Below are 21,187 nucleotides of genomic sequence, written 5' to 3' on the forward strand. Positions count from 1 at the left end.
TGACAGTGGATGTTAGCAAGAACAAAAGATTTTGAATTGAAAATTTCGTAACTCACCTTTCCAAGCACAAGATAGATTCCTGCCGAATTTTCGTGGACGAGGACCTGTTTCACCCAACCAGCAACGAAGTATTTATAAGCCTCCAAGGTCTTAAAGTTTTTCAAACTTTCGTGAGAATAGGCTGATTTTGTGTGGACAAGATGATTGTAAATATCAGCGTAGCAGATGTCAGGCAGACAGGGCGAAGACAGTGGGTCGAAAAACATCGATTTGGGCATCAAATATGGATCTGGCGACTGTATAGAACCAAGCTTTTCCACATAACGCCTTTTATGCAACACATCCAGTGAGTTTACGGCATCAGAAAGCATCGGGTCTTCCATGAAATGCATTTTAAATTCCTCGATCAATTGAAACCAATGCTAATACAGAGACAAAATGACGGACAAGTGGGCGGAACCATACAGCGAGCACGTGGTTTTGTGACGTCGGTGGGTAGGGTCTATAGACGCTAATGGATGAACCAGAGTTGCTTAAAAAAAATCAATGTTTTTTCCACACATAAGTTAACCATATCAACAACCTTCCTACCTAACATTGGCTGCCATTGACTGCAATTTACGTCCAATCCATTTAGACTGGGAGCGATGTTGCAGATGAGTCATCTGACCAAAATGCGGTTGGGTAAAGCACTTTAATGGCAGACGAACAATAGAAACAGTTAGTGTTTTTCTTAAAAGGCGGAACATAAAACCGATATGTACGCTTATAACTTCCCAAAAAAAATCCCTTCCTTCATATTACAATTAAATAACTTATTGCAAGCATTTCAACCGAAAATAATTCTCATGCAATGGCTTGTATACAGAAATATATCCTTTACAGTTATATAAGTATTCAGTAGTACATCTTGCAGTATTGTCATGGGTTTTACCTTTGCAGTACGCCTTCGAGCAACAGATGAAGCAGGCTGACAAATCTTCGAACACGTCCAAAGTAGAAAACACTGAGGTGGAAAAATTCAAAAACGAAAACGTGATTTCGGATGTTCTCGCAAATATTTCGCCGCAACTCAGCGAGACGCCAAAAACGAACCGAAACTTTGACAATCAATACAAGAACTGATAGAACAAGACCAAAAAAATACGGTGTTATATATTTAAATGTACAAGTTAGACGCCACAATATAACGAGAAATGAATGCAAATTTGGATGTTCGAAAATGGCAATCTTGAATTTCCCGGCTAAACCATCTTGAGAACGCGGCGGGACGAAAAGGGGCTACGAGCAGAAGTCGTGGCGGCCGTTTGACAGGGGGTGGCGCTACAAGCACGGAGGCATGCAAACACGACCGCGTTCCCGTCGGATTGCACGCGTAAAGCGTTGGCGGGCTGCCTAAAACAGGCGAGCCCTCTTCTTCAAGTCGTTCCTCTTCCACAGGGCCAGACGTTCAAATATATCCAGAGTCATTCCGAACACCCTCTGGAAATCTTCGGGTGAGAGGTGGCGCTGGAAAAGCGGGAGAGTCAAAGTCAGCGGCTAGCGAGAGGAATTGTTCATTCATTAGCTAGGAAGCGGTTCGTTCCTCGCCGATTAACGCTCACCTCCAGTCGGGTGCGATCAATGTCTCTGGGAAGCTTGACTTTAACCCGATTGGTGACCGCCAACATTTCGTAAGGGTACACCTGCGGGAATCGGCGAAAATATGCATGGACAGTCGGGCAACCGGCGACATAGAAAACTGGAACTCTTACCTTATACTCTGGAAAAATGAAGGGAAAAAAAGCGATTTCAGTTGAGAGAATACACAAAAATTTGACTTGAAGCCATCAAGAAACTCTCACCTCTCATGCCTCCCCAACTTTGAGAATCTGGATCGGCTTCATCCTCGACCATCTCAGCAGCCTTCCAAAAAAGTACACCATTCATTTTGAATTCACACGATTTACAGATGGTTTATGCTTCTGTGTCGGGCTGCCGGTAGAAGTGACGCATTCCGCTGTAGTGTGCCGCCCAGTCACTAGGGGGGATGTATCCTCGCTTTCGTAGTGCTATATATAGGACTCCTTGGTTTCTTTAAGACAGTACAGAAAATGTGACCTAGGGGGACATACTTTGTTGCCGTACTAGAATAAAGTGTAATTGCACATCCACTCACTGGGTGGCAGTGCCGCTCTCATTTTCAGAGTGTGCGCAGTATTTTTGAACCAAACAAAAGCACACAGCAAAGAGCACCGGAGACATGAAGAGCTAAGACGAGGAAATATGACAAAGCGTATGTAATGTTTGGCTTTGGCCTTTAATTTTTTCATTCAGTGGGAGACGAGAAAAGACCAGACTTTTGTCAATTATCTCGCTTTGTCAGTGTTACATCAGTAAACCAGCGAGCACTGTTAGCATCATATAAGGTTAGCATACCAATAACCAAGTTGCTCAATTGCACATCCTTTCAGTGAGTGGCAGTGGCGCTCTTATTTTTGAAGCAAACAAGAGGACACAGTAAAGACCACTGGAGATGTGAAGAGCAAAGACGAGGAAATATGACGAAGCGTATGTAGCTTTTGGCTTTGACTTTTAATGCAGCGGGAGACGAGTAAAGACCAGTCCGTTTACTGTTTCTAAAAATGATTACAGCGGACAGCAGGAAGCCAAATCAATTAAGATGTCACTTAAAGACATCAGACCCCAATCACATTGACAAGCCTTTTGATTTTTTTTTTCAGCAAAAACGTGCCGAATATTGCCAACAATTGTCCTGCTTTGTTGGTGTTATATTAGTAAACCAGTGAGCACTGTTAGCGTACCTCCACACCATAAAGGAGCTGATACTGCCTGCAGCAAAAATAAAAACTGTCCCTCCATCCAACGACACTTTTTGTTTTTGTTCTATTAATTCTAAATCTTAAATCTATTAATTTTAGTTTTTTCGGTCAAATTGTTTGCCATATTGTCATTAGGGCTGCAGCTATCGATTATTTTAGTAGTCGATTATTATTTCGAATAATCGGGTAATCTGATTAAGAGTAATAAATGCGTTGCATAATCAATTTTAGGAGATGTAAAACTAAGGCTTGCTAAGATTGCAGTACCAAAATAGCATCAAATGCGAATACACAAAAAAAATTCCCGAGTGCTTCTAACTATGCAAAACTGCACTTTCATTTCAAAATAAATTAAAATACCTGAGCTTAAAATAAACAAAAGAGGATCTAAGTACAACAAAAGAACAATTGGCTAACATGCATAGCAAAAGTCCGCAAGCTTAAATGCTATAAAATGCTAACTTTTTTTGACAATGCTCTTAACAAATCATTTAAACACATAATCCCCCAAAAAACAACTAAATATATAACATATTAGCTCAAACAAAAACATATCTTGGTCTTAACAGGGAGCAGCTGGATTCAGCCATGTTAAATGAGTTATGTCATATTCACTTTTCTCACTAGAGGGCATTGTATCCACCCAAACCAATAAAACTAAATGCACTTTCACTTTCAAAACAAACCATTACTACGCCACTCTAATTCAACAAATACTCGAAGCAGCAAAATTTAATTTGAAGTTTTTTTTCTAATCGAATTAATCAACTAATCGTTGCAGCACTAATTGTCATAACAACGGTCTAGCTTGAAAATCGTGAGCCATAATTGCCTTAGAAATCTCTTTGACTTCTAAATTGCTGCCACGACAACCGAGCCGGCGGAGACTTCATGAGGGCAGTAAGGGGAAGACAGGAAAGCTTTGCACAAGTACGTGGCGCTCCCAAGAAAAAATGGGCGCTGGGGATGGCCAAGACATCTACAAGCCGACGTCTGGACCACCAAATCCCACCATCAGCTCACCATCATCCTCTCCTCACACAAGGAACATCTGATGACGGAGGAACCTGCGACTGAGAAGTTGACACTCAGCACTCACGTCGCGCAGAAGCTGGCAAAATCCTCAACTATCGTTGCCCTGACAACAGTAACGCCCGAACACACCCTTCTTCCGGACCAAAGCCCGCCTCACCAGAGCCTTTAAAAAACTGAATGTTTAACTAATCGTTGTCATTTTACCTCGGGAATCTTTTGTTGACCTGTGACCCCGGATCCAGCCGTCCTCTTCGTCTGGGTCTGTTTGCTGTTTTTGCCTTGCTGTCTGATTGCTGTCGACTTGGAATAAATTGTCAACTTGTGTTTCGAAGCCTTCTTCTAGCTTTTAAAATGGTGTCAGCGCAAGGGGTTAAAACTAAGGTGAACACGCAGAGTTTGGCCTTTTGGCCGGGGTGGAGTTGTGCCAGCCCAGGTCATTGGAATTGTGCTAGTGTGAGTTTGGCGGTTTAGGGTTAGGTAGGTTAAATTCTAATACTAAAAAAGAAAACGGTATTCAAGCAAATTGTTTTTATTCGTCATTACTGGGATCAAGAACTGGCGTGTTGACCTGGGTCAGTGGTTTGGATAGTGGGTCCAGTGAACTTCAGTGGCTAATTTCCCTTACTGTCCGCGCAGAAAACTTTTGCGGAGGTGGTCTGTCCGACCACTGAAACAGTTGAGGTGAATTTGCCACACTTGTTCACCCGCCAAACGGAACGTACGAAGAGATATTTTTGGATATCAGCGGGCAGATTTGACGATCTCCTTCACAGAATTAACTCTTTAATATCACACAGTAGCAATAGCAATCACTGAAACGACGTTTTATGTGGACTAATCACAGTCCTTGCCATTCACGTAGCAACGTGTAGTCAGGATTTTTGTGAGGCAACTATGGCATCGCCCAGACGCAGAAGCATAACAGCCCGTTTAGCCCAACGTGAGTTCCAGTTACAACTTTTGCATGTTAGCTTTAGCCTCTATTCGCTCCCAGTCCGATCCTCACCTTGTAAATGCCGTTTCTTCCATAACCCGGTAAAGATGCAGATTTATAATGAGGAAAATCTGAAAAAACATGTAAAAAACACTACTTTGGACTTGTTTCTTAAATAACCCTGAACAAATTTGTGACTGACTTGGCTGACATGTATTCAGTGGCAAACTGCAGGTGGACTTGGACGACGGGTGGTGGTCTTCAGGACCCGTCTGGCTATCAATGTCGCTCTTTGATATCATCCAACTGGGCCGCTGGAACGCAAAAAAAGATGAATAAGGTCAAAATTTGGACGGAACGTGGTAAAATCCTACGTTTATAAAATGATCGTCTCACCTTGCTGTCGTCGCCGTCCTGCCAGGAAGTCCTGGAAACTGCGTAAAGAGTTTCAAACAGAAGTCATACGTTGTCCTATACCACCTTAAACACGTTGTTCTAGAACAGGGGTCAGCAACCCGCGACTCTAGAGCCAGATGTGGCTCTTTAGCAATGCTCTAATGGCTCCCTGGAGCCTTTTTAAAAATGTTTGAAAATGGAAAAAGATTGGGGAGTCAAATACATCCTTTGTTTTAATATGGTTTCTGTGAGACGACAAACACACGGAGCCCCAAAAAGGACATCTACAGAAATTAAATTCAAGCAATTTGATCCGCACCAGATTGTTTCTTGTGCGCACCAGAAACTTATCTGGTAAACATTAGGATTATATAGTATTAAAGCTCGTGACTTTTGCTATGCAAGTTAGCCAATAGTTGTAAACATTAGTTTTACAGTAAAGAGCATTTAAGCTAGCGGACCTTTGCTACGCAAGTTAGAGAATTGTTGTAAACATTAACATTATATAGTATTTAAGACAGCGGACTTTTGCTACGCAAGCTAGAGATTTTTGTAAACATTAGCATTATATAGCATTTAAGCTACCTGACTTTTGCTATGCAAGTTAGCCAATAGTTGTAAACATTAACATTATATAGCATTAAAGCTAGCAGACTTTTGCTATGCCAAGTTAGCCAATTGTTGTAAACATTAGCATTACAGTTTATGGCATTTAAGTTAGCGGACTTTTGCTATGCAAATTAGCCAATTGTTGCAAACAATAGCATTAAAGTATATAGCATTCAAGCTAGCGGACTTTTGCGACGGAAGTTAGCAAAATGAGACAGAATTTTATTCAATTTCATTTGGAAAAACAAAATACATTACATAAAAAAGAATTATGATGAATAATGTAGCTTGAGGAGGCTTTAACGCTTTGGACTTTTGAAAAATCCCAACTCAATATGGAATTTCATCACTACACACATTTTTAAATCTGTAGGAGGTCTGGAATTTTTGTCGAGAAAATCTTAAATCTGAGTAAATCTTATTTTAATTTAGGCAAAATTTCACATTCACTGTGTAAAATACGCGAATCAAAGACCAAATTTTTATGTTTTTGGAAAAATGTTTTCTTTATATTTGGACGATTTAGGTTCCTCTTTGAACCCTAAGGTTATAAGGACCAAAAAACATTGCAAACAATACAGCTTGTGTTGAAAATATCCTCGACCCTTTTATTTATTATTCTTGTTGTAGTAAATTGTTGATTATATGTGAATTGCCTTGCCCTATGTTTGTATATTTGTTGTTAATAAAGTTTGTTTAAAAAATAAAATAAAAAAAAGTTAGCCAATTGTTACTTGTGCGCAACAGAAACTATTTGGTAATCATTAGCATTATATAGACAGACTTTTGCTATGCATGTTTGCCAATTGTTGTAAACGTTAGCATTACAGTATATAGCATTTGAGCTAGCGGACCTTTGGTTTGCAAGTTAGCCAATTGTTGTAAACATTAGCATTACATTATATAGCATTTAGGCTAGCGGACTTTTGCTATGCAAGTTAGCCAATTGTTGTAAACATTAGCATTATATAGCATTTAAGCTAGCAGACTTTTTCCATGCAAGTTATCCAATTGTTGCAAACATTAGCATTATATAGCATTTAAGCTAACTGACTTTTGCGATGGAACTTAGCCAATTGCAACAATTCAACAATTGGCTAATTCGCATTCCCAAAGCCACTTGCAAATTCCACTAGCTTAAATGCTATATAATGCTAATGTTTACCAGATAGTTTCTGGTGCGCACCAGATTACTTAGGTAATACAGATACATACAGTATGTGCTGCCTTCATTGTCAGGCTTAGATACGGCTTTCAATTATTTGATGTTCCAGACATATAATTTGTTTTTTGTTTAATCGTCTGATATGGATCTTTCAACATTTTGGGTTGCTGACCCCTCCCTGTTCTTTAACAACGTTGTTGTTTTGCAGAAAAGCAGCATTACATCAGGGGTGTCACAACTTTTCTCTTCAGGATACAACGGCCATTTTTAGAACAAAATTCTGAATTCCTATAGTTTCCTAAACTGTTTCCATCAGGTTTTGACCCCTGAGCTAATGGGGAGGCACTGTTTAAGTGAATAGTTCCATCTAATGTTAAAGCTGAGAAGTAGGCTTAATTGTAGCTTCTTCTCAGGCCTTAGTTTGGACACCCCTTGTCTACAAGGAATAGCGAGTGGGAAAGGTGCATGCTACCCTAGGAGAGGGAGTGTTAAATAGGAAGTGGACTGTACCATGCTGTTTGTAGATGGGGGGTTTTCTATAGATATTATCTTTGACTTCAGTCTCTGGAAATGCAAAGAGAAGAAATCAAATGAAAGACAAAGAGGGGAAGAGCGAGGAGACAGACGCACAGAGAGAGAGAGAGAGAAGCATGGGTTAGCAGTTATTTTGTGGATGAGAAGCCAAAACATTCTGCGCTCGACAGAATTGTGGAATTTTCAAGGGCTTGCCTCGAAAAATTCCCGTCATCCGTGCATTCCAGGTTAAATCCCCCTTAAGCGCACTTACCTGGTATGTGGAAATGGCGAGGGGCAGCCATGTACGTGGAAGTGGACGACGGGGATTTGCCATCAGAATAGGTGGATAAACTGGGAGTACTCCGACCACTTTCGCTACCTGAAAGTGTGTAATCTGTAGTAAGCGACCATGTTTAGGATGAGTGATGTGTTCAACAGGCACACCACATTACATCATGGGCTTCTCAAACATATGGAGTCCAGGGAGAATTTGTTTCAAGAAACCCCGCGTAATCCTAACAACAATTAGATTAATTTGAAACTAGCCCAAAAAAACAAGCTAATCGAATTCTGACGGACCCCTTGTTTGAGAACCCCTGCAATGTCACAGGCAAGACTTGCAGAAGACCACAAATACACACAATCGTGCTGTTAATCTGGTCTCGGGAAATTCAGGTTTGAATCGACTAACTACGGCCCGTAGATGGCGGCATTGCGGCGCTTCGGCTCTGAATCAGTCGTGGGGGTGAGAGGCGCCGGACGAGTTTAGGCACCTCTCAAAAAGATATTTCATGGAGTGACGACACCACAATACCAGACGACATCACAAATATTGGCTAACCGTTCCACTGAGGTTGAGGGACAGAAGAGAACCGGAGTTTTACCATTAGGGGAAGGGAAACTGAGATGCAAGGATGTCCTAGGTAGGGGGTCTTGTTTGAATCCTGAGAGATAATGAGGAGATTATTAGGATGCCATGCTTAAAAAAAAAACAGTGGTTAAAAGTCATGTTTACTAAAAAGTCAGGATGCATCACAGCAAGCCATTCTTCAAGTCCAGTGAGCTCCAAAAAAGACAATGTTGGATTTGCTGGGGGTGGAACTGAACAATAAAGCTGATGATGATATGAACCTTAACTCAAACTTCTACTGTTCTTAACCCTAACTCTAGGCTTTTGTCCACCAATCCAGCAAATTGTCAACCGTCTGCCAGGAACGAGGCCTCGGTGGAGGGATACCTCGGAAGTAAGGGATGAAGTTGTGCTGCTGCAGCATGGACAACGTGGTGGGGTTCAGGTGTAACGACACACCTCTACCCATACCCCACGGTGTGGCGCTACCGGGACTGCTACAACCTTCGGTGCCCTGGGAATGCTGCACGGGGACGGAAGGGGACACTGCCCTGGCCAAGCTGGAGGTGAACTTGACACCACCCGAGAGTGGGCCCAGTGTAGCCGGGCACTCCACTTCTGGTCCTGATTGTCAAATATTGTCACGGAATGAGGAAAAATGCCAAAAACGAAGGTAAACGATGAACCCGTGTTTCTAACGGGGGTGCAACATACAGAACAGAGTACTCATCTTTAAGCGGTACATAAAAACACAATTGTTTCTGAAGATAGGTAACATCAGTACCTGGTCGGCTGTTGTTCTGAGGGGATCGGGACGGAGTGTAACGTCCGTAGCCCCCCATGGAGCTATTGGAACTGGGGCTGGAGGGCCTGTGCTGACAGGGTGACTTCTCCCCTTCGCCCTGGATGCGCAAGACCAATCGAGAATCCGTTTTTTGCAGCCCCGATAGAACCCCCAACCAAAAACGAAGGCTCGTCTACCGTCTACCTCGCCGTAGTGCCTCTCTTCAGACGGGTAGCTGACGTAGGGCGAGTACGACAGCATATCCGGTCGGTCAATGTTGTAGATGGCCTTGGTTTTCGGAAGGGCTGCCAAGTCCTTGTAGTCCAGCGTCTCTTCTCCCAGCTTCGCCTGCCGACCGAGAACCCCGTGATGCAAAAAAAGAACTGCCAACAGACAGTCGAAAGTGTCTTACGAAAATGACTCTGTTGGGAGAGCCTGAGGCACTGGACGCCGGGACGGATGTGATGCTTTCAGACGAAGTCCGGGTCACCTGGAACAAAGTCTCAAATGATCAAGCAGTGTTTCCCAAACAATAGTTTTCATTGCTAAAATACCAGACTATTTAAAACCTTATCCCGCCTTACCAGCCAAGTCCTTACCTTACTCTTCTCTTCCTGCTTGGCAGCTTGTCTGCAAGGGGGATGCCAGATTGAAGATCCTACAAAAGCCGGACGAGTTTTTAGTTTTCGTTGACACTGACAGCCACCTGCCAACATTTGAGGAAACTTCTACCTTGGAGATACATCTCCTCTCCTTCTGCAAACATCTGCTCGCAACGGGCACAGCGAGCACATGACGGATGATAGTGCTTCTCTCCAGCCTGTTAAATGACAAACACACCCAAGATGTTGATCATCACAGTTGTGATATATTCCTAGGAAAGACCACTAGGCGGAGCTGTACAGTAGCCACGGTACATGCTGCGTTACCTCCAGGACTTTTCCAGTGATGTACTTCTTACAGCTCTCGCACTGGATGCCAAACATGGCGTGGTAGTCCATCTCGCAAAAGGGAATCCCGTCCCTTAAGAAAATAAGCATGTTAAACCAAAAAATATAATCGGAGTGGGGGCCGTCATCAAACACTCACTTGCTAATGTACTCGGCGTTTAGGACCTTGTTGCACACTTTACACTTGAAGCAGCCCAGGTGCCAGTGCTTGTCCAGGGCTACGAGGGACTGTTCGTTCTTAAACTCCTTCCCGCAGCCGCAGCAGTCTAGGCGGAAACCGACAGTCTGCTTGACCGTCTATACCAGGGGTCGGCAACCCAAAATGTTGAAAGAGCCATGTCGGACCAATAAACAAAAAACAACTGTCTGGAGCCGCAAAAACTTAAAAGCCATATCTAACCCCGATAATGAAGGCAACTCATACTGTATGTATCTATGTTAGCTAAACAATCTGGTGCGCACCTTAAACTATCTGGTAAACACTAGCATAATATATCTTTTAAGCTAGGAGACTTTTGATATCCATGTTAGCCAATTGTTGAATTGTTGCAATAGGCTAATTTGCATAGCAAAAGTCCGCTAGCTTAAATGCTATATAATGCTAATGTTTACAACAATTCACTAACTTGCGTGGCAAAAGTCCGCTAGCTTAAATGCTATATACTGTAAAACTAATGTTTACAACAATTCGCTAACTTGCATAGCAAAAGTCTGCTAGCTCAAATGCTATACAATGCTAATGTTTACGACTATTGGCTAACGTGTATAGCAAAAGTCACTAGCTTAAATGCTATATAATGCTAATGTTTACCACATAGTTTCTGGTGCGCACGAGAAACAATCTGGTAAACATTAGCATTATATATAATTTAGGCTAGTAGACTTTTGCTATGCCAGTTAGCCAATTGTTGAATTGTTCCAACTGGCTAACTTGCATAGCAAAAGTCCGCTCGCTTAAATGCTATATAATGCTAATGTTTACAAAAATTGGCTAACTCGCGTAGCAAAAGTCTGCTAGCTTAAACGTTATATACTGTAAAACTAATGCTTACAACAATTGGCTAACTTGCATAGCAAAAGTCAGCTAGCTTAAATGGCATGTATTGCTAATGTTTCCAATGACTGGCTAACTTGCATAGCAAAATTCACTAGATTAAATGCTATATAATGCTAATGTTTACCAGTTTCTGGTGCGCACAAGAAACAATCTGGTGCGCACGAGAAACAATCTGATAAACATTAGCATTACATATCATTTAAGTTAGCGGACTTTTGCTATGCAAATGAGCCAATTGTTGAATTTTTGCATTTGGCTAACTTGCATCGCAAAATCATAACAGAATTTGGCTATGCAAGTTAGACAATTGTTGAATTGTTGCAACTGGCTAACTTGCATAGCAAAAGTCCGCTGGCCTAAATGCTAAATAATGCTAATGTTTACAACAATTGGCTAACTTGCTTTGCAAAAGTCCGCTAGCTTCAATGATATATACTGTAAAACTAATGTTTACAACAATTGGCTAACTTGGTTAACAATTGGGTCATTTGCATAGCAAAAGCCACTAGCCTAAATGCCATAATCATGCTAATGTTTACCAGACCTAAATTTAATTTCTGTCATTGTCCCTTTAGGGGCTCCATATGTTTGTACTCTTAACCATATTAAGACAAAAGATATTTTTGACTCCCCAATCTTTTTTCAGTTTTCAAACATTGTTGAAAAGGCTCCAGTGAGCCATTAGAGCAGTGCTAAAGAGCCGCATGTGGCTGTAGACCCACGGGTTGCTGACCCCTGGTCTATAGGTAAAGACATTTGCGCAAACCCTCGACTGTCACAAAGATGCAACTGACTGTGGACGGCCTGGATGGGTGCAGGGCTGTTCGGAGGAAGAGGCTGAGTACAGCTTTGGCAGATACAATCCTTCCCGTTAAAAGTCACTCGTTCACCAGCCGGAAATGGCTGCCTGAAATAGAAAAAGACTTTGAGGATCTACTAAATTAGACATCTTTCTTGGGAAATGACCTTACTTGCAGGAAGCGCAGACAAAGCAGTGGGGGTGGTAGGTCTTCCCCAAAGCGGAAACCACCTCTCCTTCGATGAAGTCCTGGCAACTGAAGCAACGAGTCCCGTACAGACGCTGGTAGTCCTGAGTGCACATGTACTCCCCCTGTCGCAGGAAGAAGCCTCCGTTGGCCAGTTCGCATCCGCATACTGGCCAGGGGCAAACAACAGGGAGCTCTATTAGTTGCGGTTGACTATAAGTGTTCACGGTCCCCAATAGGTCCATTTTCCCAGCATGTGTGGTTAAGTAGGCCTTTCATGTTTACTCCCAAGATGAAGCATTTTGCGAACACGTGCGGGTCACCTTGCGCTAAAGTGTGAGGGTTTGCAAGAAGGTGAGAGGTATGCACTCTATGTCTCACAGTGAATATACCCTGCCATTCCCCAGCCGTAGATGGCTACTATGCTTCTTTTCTATGTCCAGAGTAGTGGAGTTAAATATGTTGTCCAGCGTCCTTGTTCGAGCTAGCAAGACCATATGCTTGGATAGGGTGACCAAACATCCCCTTTAGCCCGGACATGTCTACTTTTCACCTCCTGTCCGTGGCGTCCGGCCAGGTTTCATAAATTCATGAAAACGTCCGGTTTTCATCATTTTTCACGGGACCAATTAGCGTGTGTTAAAATTGATTGACACTTTGCACAGAATACTACGGTACTCTATCAGTGAGCTAAGACATGCTAGGCATTTTGGGAAATGTAGTTTTGAAGTGCTGCGTTTGGAAACGTGCTGGTTGAATAGTTTAGTTTTGAATAGTCAGTTTATTTCAGTTATTGTTTGCGTGCAATCTAGAACATTGAATGAGAATAACAATTGAGTGGGAATAACAATTTGTCAACGACAATTGTCGTGATAGTAATTTATCCATCCATACATCATCTGCTTCTTAATCCGGGGTCGGGTCGCGGGGGCAGCAGCTTTAGCAGAGAAGCCCAGACTTCCCTCTCCCCAGTCACTTCAACCAGCTCTTCCGGCGAGATCCCAAGGCATTCCCAGGCCAACCTAGAGACATAGTCTCTCCAGCTTGTCCTGGGTCGTCCCCGGGGCCTCCCGCCGGTTGGACATGCCCGGAACACCTCTCCAGGGAGGCGTGCAGGAGACATCCGAACCAGATGCCCGAGCCACCTCAACTGGCTCCTCTCAACACAGAACAGGAGCGGCTCGACACTGAGTCCCTCCCAGATGACCGAGCTTCTCACCTTATCTCTAAGGGAGAGCCCGAACACCCTGCGGAAGAAACTTGCCCTTTCGGTCACGACCCACAGCTCATGACCATAGGTGAGAGTAGGAACGTAGATCGACTGGTAAATCGAGAGCTTCGCCTTTCGGCTCAGTTCCTTCTTCACCACTACGGACCGGTGCAGAGTCCACATCTATGCAGACGCTGCACCGATCCGCCTGTCGATCTCCCTCTCCCTCCTACCTTCGCTCGTGAACAAAACCCCAAGATACTTGAACTCCTCCACTTGGGGCAGGATCTCATCCCCGACCCGGAGAGAGCACGCCACTCTTTTCCGACTGAGGACCATGGTCTCGGATTTGGGGGTCCCAACCGCTTCACACTGAGCTGCCAACCGCTTGAGTGAGAGTTGGAGGTCACGGCTTGATGAAGCCAACAGCACCACATCATCTGCAAAAGGCAGAGATGCAATGCTGAGGTCACCAAACCGGATGCCCTCAACACTTTGGCTGGGCCAAGAAATTCTGTCCATAAAAGTTATGAACAGAATCAGAGACAAAGGGCAGCCTTGGCGAAGTCAACCCTCACTGGGAACGAATTCGACTTACTGCCGGTAATGCGGACCAAACTCTGACACCGGTTGTACAAGTACTGAACAGCCCTTACCAAGGGACTCGGTACCCAGTACTCCCGGAGCACCCCCCCAAGGACTCCCCAAGGCACACGTCAAACGCCTTCTCCAAATCTACAAAACACATGTAGACTGGTTGGGAAACTCCCATGCACCCTCGAGGACCTTGCCGAGGGTGTAGAGGTGCTCCATTTTTCTACGGCTGGGTCGAAAACCACACTGCTCCTCCTGAATCAGAGATTCGACTTCCAGACGAACCCTCGTCTGCAGCACCCCTGAATAGACTTTACCGGGGAGGCTGAGGAGTGTGATCCTTCTATAATTGGAACACACCCTCCGGTCCCCCTTCTTAAAAAGGGGGGCCACCACCCCGGTCTGCCAATCCAGAGGCACTGTCCCCGATGTCCATGCGATGTTGGTACGACAGCCCCACAACATCCAGAGCCTTAAGGAACTCCGGGCGGATCTTATCGACACCCGGGGCCTTGCCACCAAGGAGCTTTCCAACCACCACAGTGACTTTGACACGAGATAAGAGAGCCCAGCTCAGAGTCCCCAGACTCTGCTTCCTCAAAGGAAGGCGCGTCGTGATACTAATTCAAGGGTGGGCAAACTATTCCACAAAGGGCCGCAGTGGGTGCGGGTTTTTGTTGCAACCTATTAAGAGGACTCCTAATCACCAATCTGCTGTTTTACAAGTGCAATTAGTCGTTTGCAGTCAGGTGCTTCACATTTCTGCTGAAATTGCATTGGTTAAACTATCTGTGCTGGGTCAGTTGGAACAAAGACCAGGACCCATTACGGCCCTCGAGGACTGGTTTGCCCACCCCGTACTAATTTATAAAAATGTTTAGTCGGCACATAGCCTACTGTGTGTGTGTATTGACTGGACTACATTTCCATGGGTCTGCATTATATTACTATTTTTTATCATTATTTGTTTTTTGTTGTTTTTTTTTTGCGTTTTTATTGTTTTATTATTTTTTTTAGGAAGAATTAAGCCTGTTGAGTAGGATTTGAACTGTTTTTTGGTTATATGCCAGTGTTTCTCAACCTTTTCTGAGTCACGGCACGTTTTTACATGGGAAAAAATGTTGCGGCACACCACAAACCAGAAATGTTCCAAAATTACTTCCTGTACAGTATATTTAATTAGCCAATAATTTCTCAATATTTATTCTAACTCAGTGTGACTTGAGCCTGTTTAGATGAACACAAAGCCGATATCATGGCTGGAATTGAAGACGCACACGAAGCAGTTTATCGCAGTTACGCTTGAAAAGCTCAGAATTATCAGACAGGGGACTATAGCAATGTCATTAACCGCATCAGGGCCGAGCATCTCGCTGACAATGGCTTTGCAGGCAAGTAGCATTTATGTCACTGCTACAGTGTGCGACTTTTTAGATTTAGTAACAAGTTCAGCTACAAGGTAACTGGCGTTGAGGGCATTCACATTTACCTTTGTAGTTTTTCTCAAAAAAAGTTGCCAGTTTCTCTGTGTTTTCATTAAGGCGGACAAATAGTCCATCGACTTGTTTTAAAGCGACGGGTGTTTCGTTTGGAGATGACGTTCAAGCTTGCTTGGCACCATGCCGCTGTTGGATAGCTGCTCGTGTCGCATTCAAGAACTGCTCTGATTTCTAGCCATCGGCCACCTTGCTGTCCTCGACAATGTGTTGGAATAAAACGCAGGGGGAGGATTGACGGTTGTCACATATGGATGAAATAGAAAGAACACTTTCGTGTATATCGACACTTGACGAGTCTAATCCAGTGACCTACAGTAGACGTGCTGGGGTCCACATTGTCGCAGACAACAAGGTGGCTAGAAATCCGAGCAGTTCTTGAACGCGACATGAGCAATACCTCCCTCATTTGCACACAACCGAAACCTTCTACCTAGTCCTTCCTTCTGCAACTCCACACGACGACGTAAAAAAAAAAAATCGTTTTTGGATTATTTGTTGCGGCACACCTGACAATCTTTCTCTTCGAGTAAAATTCATGTATCTCGAGGCTGGGATGAGTGTCCTCTTTTTTTGTAAATCAAAATATGGTCACCCTATGCTAGCATCTCTATAGGATGGACAAAGAACTGAACGGTACGCACCTTTACAAACAAAGCACTTGATGTGGAAGTGTTTATTTTGGACTCTTAGGGCCTCGCCTTTGCAAGGCTTTCCACAGTTCTGGCAGCTGACGGGGCCTCGACCCGTTTTCGGCGGGCTTTGGACAGCCTGCTGCTGAATCACTAAAGAGGAGGCAGAAGAAATGTTAGCCGATAGACGTCCAATCTTGTGAATTACAATTCATTCGTCACCGGACTTAGCGTCTATCGCCATCAATGACAGATAAGAATGCAAATTAAATACTGACGGAACTCTGGTTTTCTTCTTTGAAAAGAAAGCTAGCTGCCTTAAGGGTTTGGCTTAATTGCTTTTGTTTTCGCAGGAAACAATTGTATGTCAGCAAACCGGTTTCTTCAGACTGCGCACAGGCCAGAGGTTCAAGTTGAATCGTGGATTAACTTGGTGAACGAGCACGTGGCTCATCGGTCAAAAATTCAAATGTTACCCTTGAACACAGATGTTGCGCTATACCATCAAGCCCCTTTTAGGCAGGCTAGGCTATACAGTATGCCCGCTCTAAATATAGGACACCCCATAATACTCGAAAGGCATTCCTGTTGTTGAACGATCAGATTTGTAAGCGGTGTCCAATACTCCCGTTACCACAGCGGGCAACTTTGACTTGACTTTGAAAACACCCCAACACCACAAGGTCTAAAATTCACATCACCTAAATGATAAAAAAATGTAGCAAATCTTTTTTTGGCCTGTTGTGTGTCTTCTCCCACATCGGCCAACCAGGAATGATGAATACGACACAAGTGATTTTCTTAGCGCTTGTTGAAAAAAAGTTTGAGAAGTAATACAAAGAATCCTTCAATCTAGATGTGGGTGGGGCTCGTTGACAAATTAAGCCTTGTGCATTGTTGCTGGATCCCGAAGCGGAGCTACAGCCAAAACACAAGCTGAGCAGGTTGAACAAGGAAAGAAGAAAGAAAACAAAAGCATTTGAAACGCTTAAAATTTTGTAATATTTTTAAAAAACATTGAATAAAACTTTTTTTTTTTTGGAAAATTACGAATTTTTTATTTAAATAACTGTCATTGATGGCGATGGACGTCCAATCCATTTGAACTGGGAGGGTGGCGGCAAAATGTTCATTCACTCCCATTTCAAATGGATTGGACAACTCATTTAAAGAGGTTTAATTGACTTTTTAAATCACTAAAGTAGTTATATATTGAATAGCGTGCATTGGGCTTACATGGTCAGAAAGCATCCTGTGTCTGTTCTGCCGTTATCTGCCCGTTGTCTTGGCGCTGCAAATTCTAATCATTTCAAGTCCAACTGTTCATAATATCAAATATATTCTGCTTGTATTTCTTAAACTATGATTTAAATGCTATTTATTTTATATTTGGTGTGTTAAGAGTAATACAAACAGTCAAACAGTAAATATAAGAAAAGCTACTATTCCCTTCAATATCATAAGGTTAATATGAAATACATTTAAGGCTATGTATCTTTTCAGTTTTGGTCAATTTTAGCGACGCCGGTGGACAAAAACAGTAGTGTTTTGCCTTAAGGAAAACTGTGTTTCCCATGAGGACCAGCACACACCCGCACAGTGTCGAAAAATCCTCAATCAATCAAAAATCAAACTTCCGGTCGCCTGCAAATGGATTAAACAACATTTCTGTTTCCAGCAGTTGTGTGAAGGATGAATAGTAATAAGGTAATGAATCCAGTTGTGGCTAAACAATTGCATATGACGGTTAGCAACCTTAGCTTAGTGTGGCTAAGCCCACCACCCCTCCCGAACTCGTCATCACTGATGAGTGAAACCCGAGCCAATGTTTAACTTTTAGTCTCTTGTTGATCTGCCCTCTTTGCAGAATTCGCACGAAAGCGTACGCATCGACGTCCGTCTTTATAATGAATGGGGAAAGGGGGAAGTCACGTATGCCGTTAAGCAGTCAGCACATTTGTAGTTTTTTTTGTGTGAAAGGGTTCCTGCCACCCTCCACAAAGTTAATTAGTGCCGGTGAAAGCGATACAGACCAGGGCTGCAGCTATCGATTATTTTAGTAGTCGATTAATCGATGAACTAATTAGTTTGAGTAATCGAGTAATCGGATAAGGAACATAAAAAATTAAAATACCTGAGCTAAGCCTCAAACAGTATGAAAAAATTAATAAAAACAACAAAAGTACAATTGGCTACCTTACATAGCGAAAGTCTGCTAGCTTAAATGCTATTAAATGCTAACTTTTTTTTTTTTTTTTAGGGCTGTCAAATTCATCGCGTTAATGGGCAGTAATTATTTTTTTAAATTAATCACATTAAAACATTTGACCCAATTAACGCATGCACGGAATGACCGTTCATCCGTTACCTCAGACCGCTTATATTGACGCCGTTTTCGCACATTGAGAGCGAAAAGGCAAAAAAATGCGAGAGGACACAGGTGTTCCTTGGACCGCGCCTTTTATTGGCTTTGGCAGCCACTACTAACAGTCCTGGTTGCCCAATTTCCCATCATGCATTTGGGCGGACAAGCGATGATCTTTTTATTAACACGCTTAATTGAACACAACGCAGAACACATTGTATACCTTTTGTAGACACTACTGACAGTCATGGCTGCCCAACTTCCCATCATGCATTTGGGCGGTGTAGGAGAGGTTATTTTTCTTAACACTTTAATTGAACACAATGCAGAACACATTGTATACCTTTTGCAGCCACTACTGACAGTCATGGTTGCCCAACTTCCCATCATGCATTATACCATTTGCAGCCACCACTGACAGTCCTGGTTGCCCAATTTCCCATCATGCATTTGGGCGGACAAGCGATGATCTTTTTATTAACACTCTTAATTGAACACAACGCAGAACACATTGTATACCTTTTGTAGCCACTACTGACAGTCATGGTTGCCCAACTTCCCATCATTCATTTGGGCAGTGCAGGAGAGGTTCTTTTTCTTAACACTTTAATTGAACACAACGCAGAACACATTGTATACCTTTGCAGCCACTACTGACAGTCATGGTTGCACAACTTCCCATTATGCATTATACCATTTGCAGCCACCACTGACAGTCATGGTTGCCCAACTTCCCATCATGCATTAAGGCGGAGCAGGAGACGTTCTTTTTCTTAATATAAAATTACTATAACTTGAACTGAAATTGATCTTTTAAGAACTACAAGTCTTTCTATCCGTGGATCCCTTTAACAGAGAGAATGTTAATAATGTTAATGCCAACTTGTGGATTTATTGTTATAATAAATAAATACAGTACTTATGTAAAGTATGTTGAATGTTTATGTCCGTCTTGTGTCTTATCTTTCCATTCCAACAATAATTTACAGAAAAATATGGCATATTTAAGAAATGGTTTGAATTGCGATTAATCACGATTAATTAATTTTAAAGCTGTGATTAACTCGATTAAAAATTGTAATTGTTTGACAGCCCTAGTTTTTTACAATGCTTTTAACAAATGGTTCAAACACATATTCCCACAAAAAAAGGCTAAATATATCTATAAACTAAATTACGAATGCATTAAAAAAACATTAGCTGAAACAAAAACTTAGCTTATGTTGGTCTTAACAGGGAGCAACTGGATTCCGCCATGTGAAATGAGTTATGTCATATTTACTGTTGCCACTAGAGGACAGTGTATCCACCCAAATTAATAAAACTAAATTCAGACACTTGCAACACGCCACAACGCCACTTAAATTAAACGAATACTCAATGCATCAAAATTGAATTTGATTTTTTTTTCTAATCAAATTACTCAAGTTAATTGATTAAATGTTGCACCACTAATACAGAAACCCCCCCCCTTAAGATAGTCAGTCGACATATCAACACAAATGCTATGAAAATATCTTATAAAGGTTGAAAAGTTACCAAGTGTTAATTTAATAAATAACAATGTCATTAAAACGCTACTTTGGGCAAAAATTTAATGAGTGACTATTGTATCAAATAAAATAAAAAAACACAACACAAATATTATTTCTTCAAGCAAATGTAAAATCAACAGAATTTCCATTGATTATAATAACATTTTTCCCTTTAAAAAATCTGTTAAAATCTAAGATGACCCACCAAAAACAGTGTTCTCAAGAGTTGGTTCCTTCAAAAAGAAACATATCCATCCGATTATATACATTTTGTAAATTAGTGTGACCTACAATTTGAAAATAAAATATTGGAAACATTTTAGCGTCCGGGTTCGAGTTGTTGTGCTCCACGCTTCAGTCCCGCTGCAGGTGTTTCTCACACCCACACAAAAACTGCCTTTACCTTGACTATTATTATTATTATTAAATTTTTTTTTTTTTTTTTTAGCTTTTGGCATCTTCCTACCAGTTTTCTCTGGCATGTCGAGGGATTCCGTCCTTCTCGAGCTTTTCCCAGCTTCTGGATGGTCTGCTATGCAGCGGCAGTGTAATAATAAATGAGAGCGTGCCTATCCTAAGCTCTGGAATGAGCTGGAGGTCATGTGACTTTTCTCACTCACTCTCTCTTCTGTGTTATTCCAGACATGTGGTATAAATAGAAGCATAGAGAGTGACGCCGACCTTTGGGGTCCAGGGATGGGGCTCCACCATCCCATAATATCTTCTTGCGTTTCAACACAATCGCTGGCAGCAACCGTATAGTCATAGTGGGTGCGGGTGGGCGTTCCTTTTTGGGGTCACTGTCCGCAGTGACAGCATCAGAACTCGTTCATTAAATGATCATAGAATGAGGCCAATTGCACTCATGTTATGTCCTCCATCATATCAACCTAGCACTTGTGTCAAATGAAAAGGTCTTACCAGTGCTGCTCATGGTGTCAGTCAGATGATGCGCAGGCCCGACATGAATGATGCGGCCCTGGATATTAGGGGCAGTTGTAGGTCGGGCCCCACCGAGAGGCCTGCTGGCTCCTGGCTTGAGTTTACTGATGGAGCGGGGCCCCGGCCCGCAGACACTGCGGCAACGCCTCTCTAAAACGCAGACGGTTTGGGCGTGGACGTACGTCGCAAAACAAGATCTGTCAAAATACAAACTCGAGAGCATTAGTTTCCTTGCATTACTATCAAAATAAAGGCATAAACATGTTATTCAATCATAAATGCAACAACCTGCAAACAATATGTACATTT

General features: G+C 42.5%; 1 protein-coding gene across 8 annotated transcripts; it reads right to left on the reverse strand.

Moving 5' to 3' along the window:
* Positions 1-679: 679 nt before the first annotated feature.
* Positions 680-21,078, reverse strand: ablim2 (actin binding LIM protein family, member 2). Of its 8 annotated transcripts, none has more exons than XM_057855901.1 (20): positions 20,858-21,078; positions 16,049-16,189; positions 12,090-12,273; positions 11,913-12,025; positions 10,201-10,327; positions 10,041-10,134; positions 9,844-9,931; positions 9,711-9,769; positions 9,524-9,601; positions 9,316-9,459; positions 9,112-9,229; positions 8,715-8,951; positions 7,749-7,856; positions 7,472-7,525; positions 5,188-5,225; positions 4,994-5,105; positions 4,864-4,922; positions 1,845-1,905; positions 1,605-1,762; positions 680-1,509 (listed from the first exon to the last, which is right to left on the reverse strand). In XM_057855901.1, the coding sequence occupies exons 1-20, from the start codon at positions 20,868-20,870 to the stop codon at positions 1,396-1,398; spliced, it is 2,100 nt and encodes a 699-aa protein (XP_057711884.1). In that variant the 5' UTR covers positions 20,871-21,078; the 3' UTR covers positions 680-1,395. The 8 variants fall into 8 exon arrangements, with proteins under 8 accessions (XP_057711884.1, XP_057711885.1, XP_057711883.1 ...); XM_057855902.1 differs by lacking the exon at positions 20,858-21,078 and adding an exon at positions 20,403-20,819 and having other exon boundaries at positions 5,003-5,105; XM_057855900.1 differs by lacking the exon at positions 20,858-21,078 and adding an exon at positions 20,403-20,818.
* Between the last annotated feature and the right edge of the window lie 109 nt (positions 21,079-21,187).

The sequence above is a fragment of the Corythoichthys intestinalis genome, chromosome 13 (genome assembly GCF_030265065.1).
Source record: "Corythoichthys intestinalis isolate RoL2023-P3 chromosome 13, ASM3026506v1, whole genome shotgun sequence".
Taxonomy (NCBI): domain Eukaryota; kingdom Metazoa; phylum Chordata; class Actinopteri; order Syngnathiformes; family Syngnathidae; genus Corythoichthys; species Corythoichthys intestinalis.

Excerpts from the sequence above, each read along its gene's own strand:
- ablim2 (XM_057855900.1), bottom strand. Across the intron at positions 9,602-9,710 it reads AGCAGGAAGAGAAGAGTAAG|GTGACCCGGACTTCGTCTGA; the intron begins GTAAGGACTTGG and ends ACTTTGTTCCAG. Across the intron at positions 7,526-7,748 it reads TCGCCATTTCCACATACCAG|AGACTGAAGTCAAAGATAAT; the intron begins GTAAGTGCGCTT and ends TTGCATTTCCAG.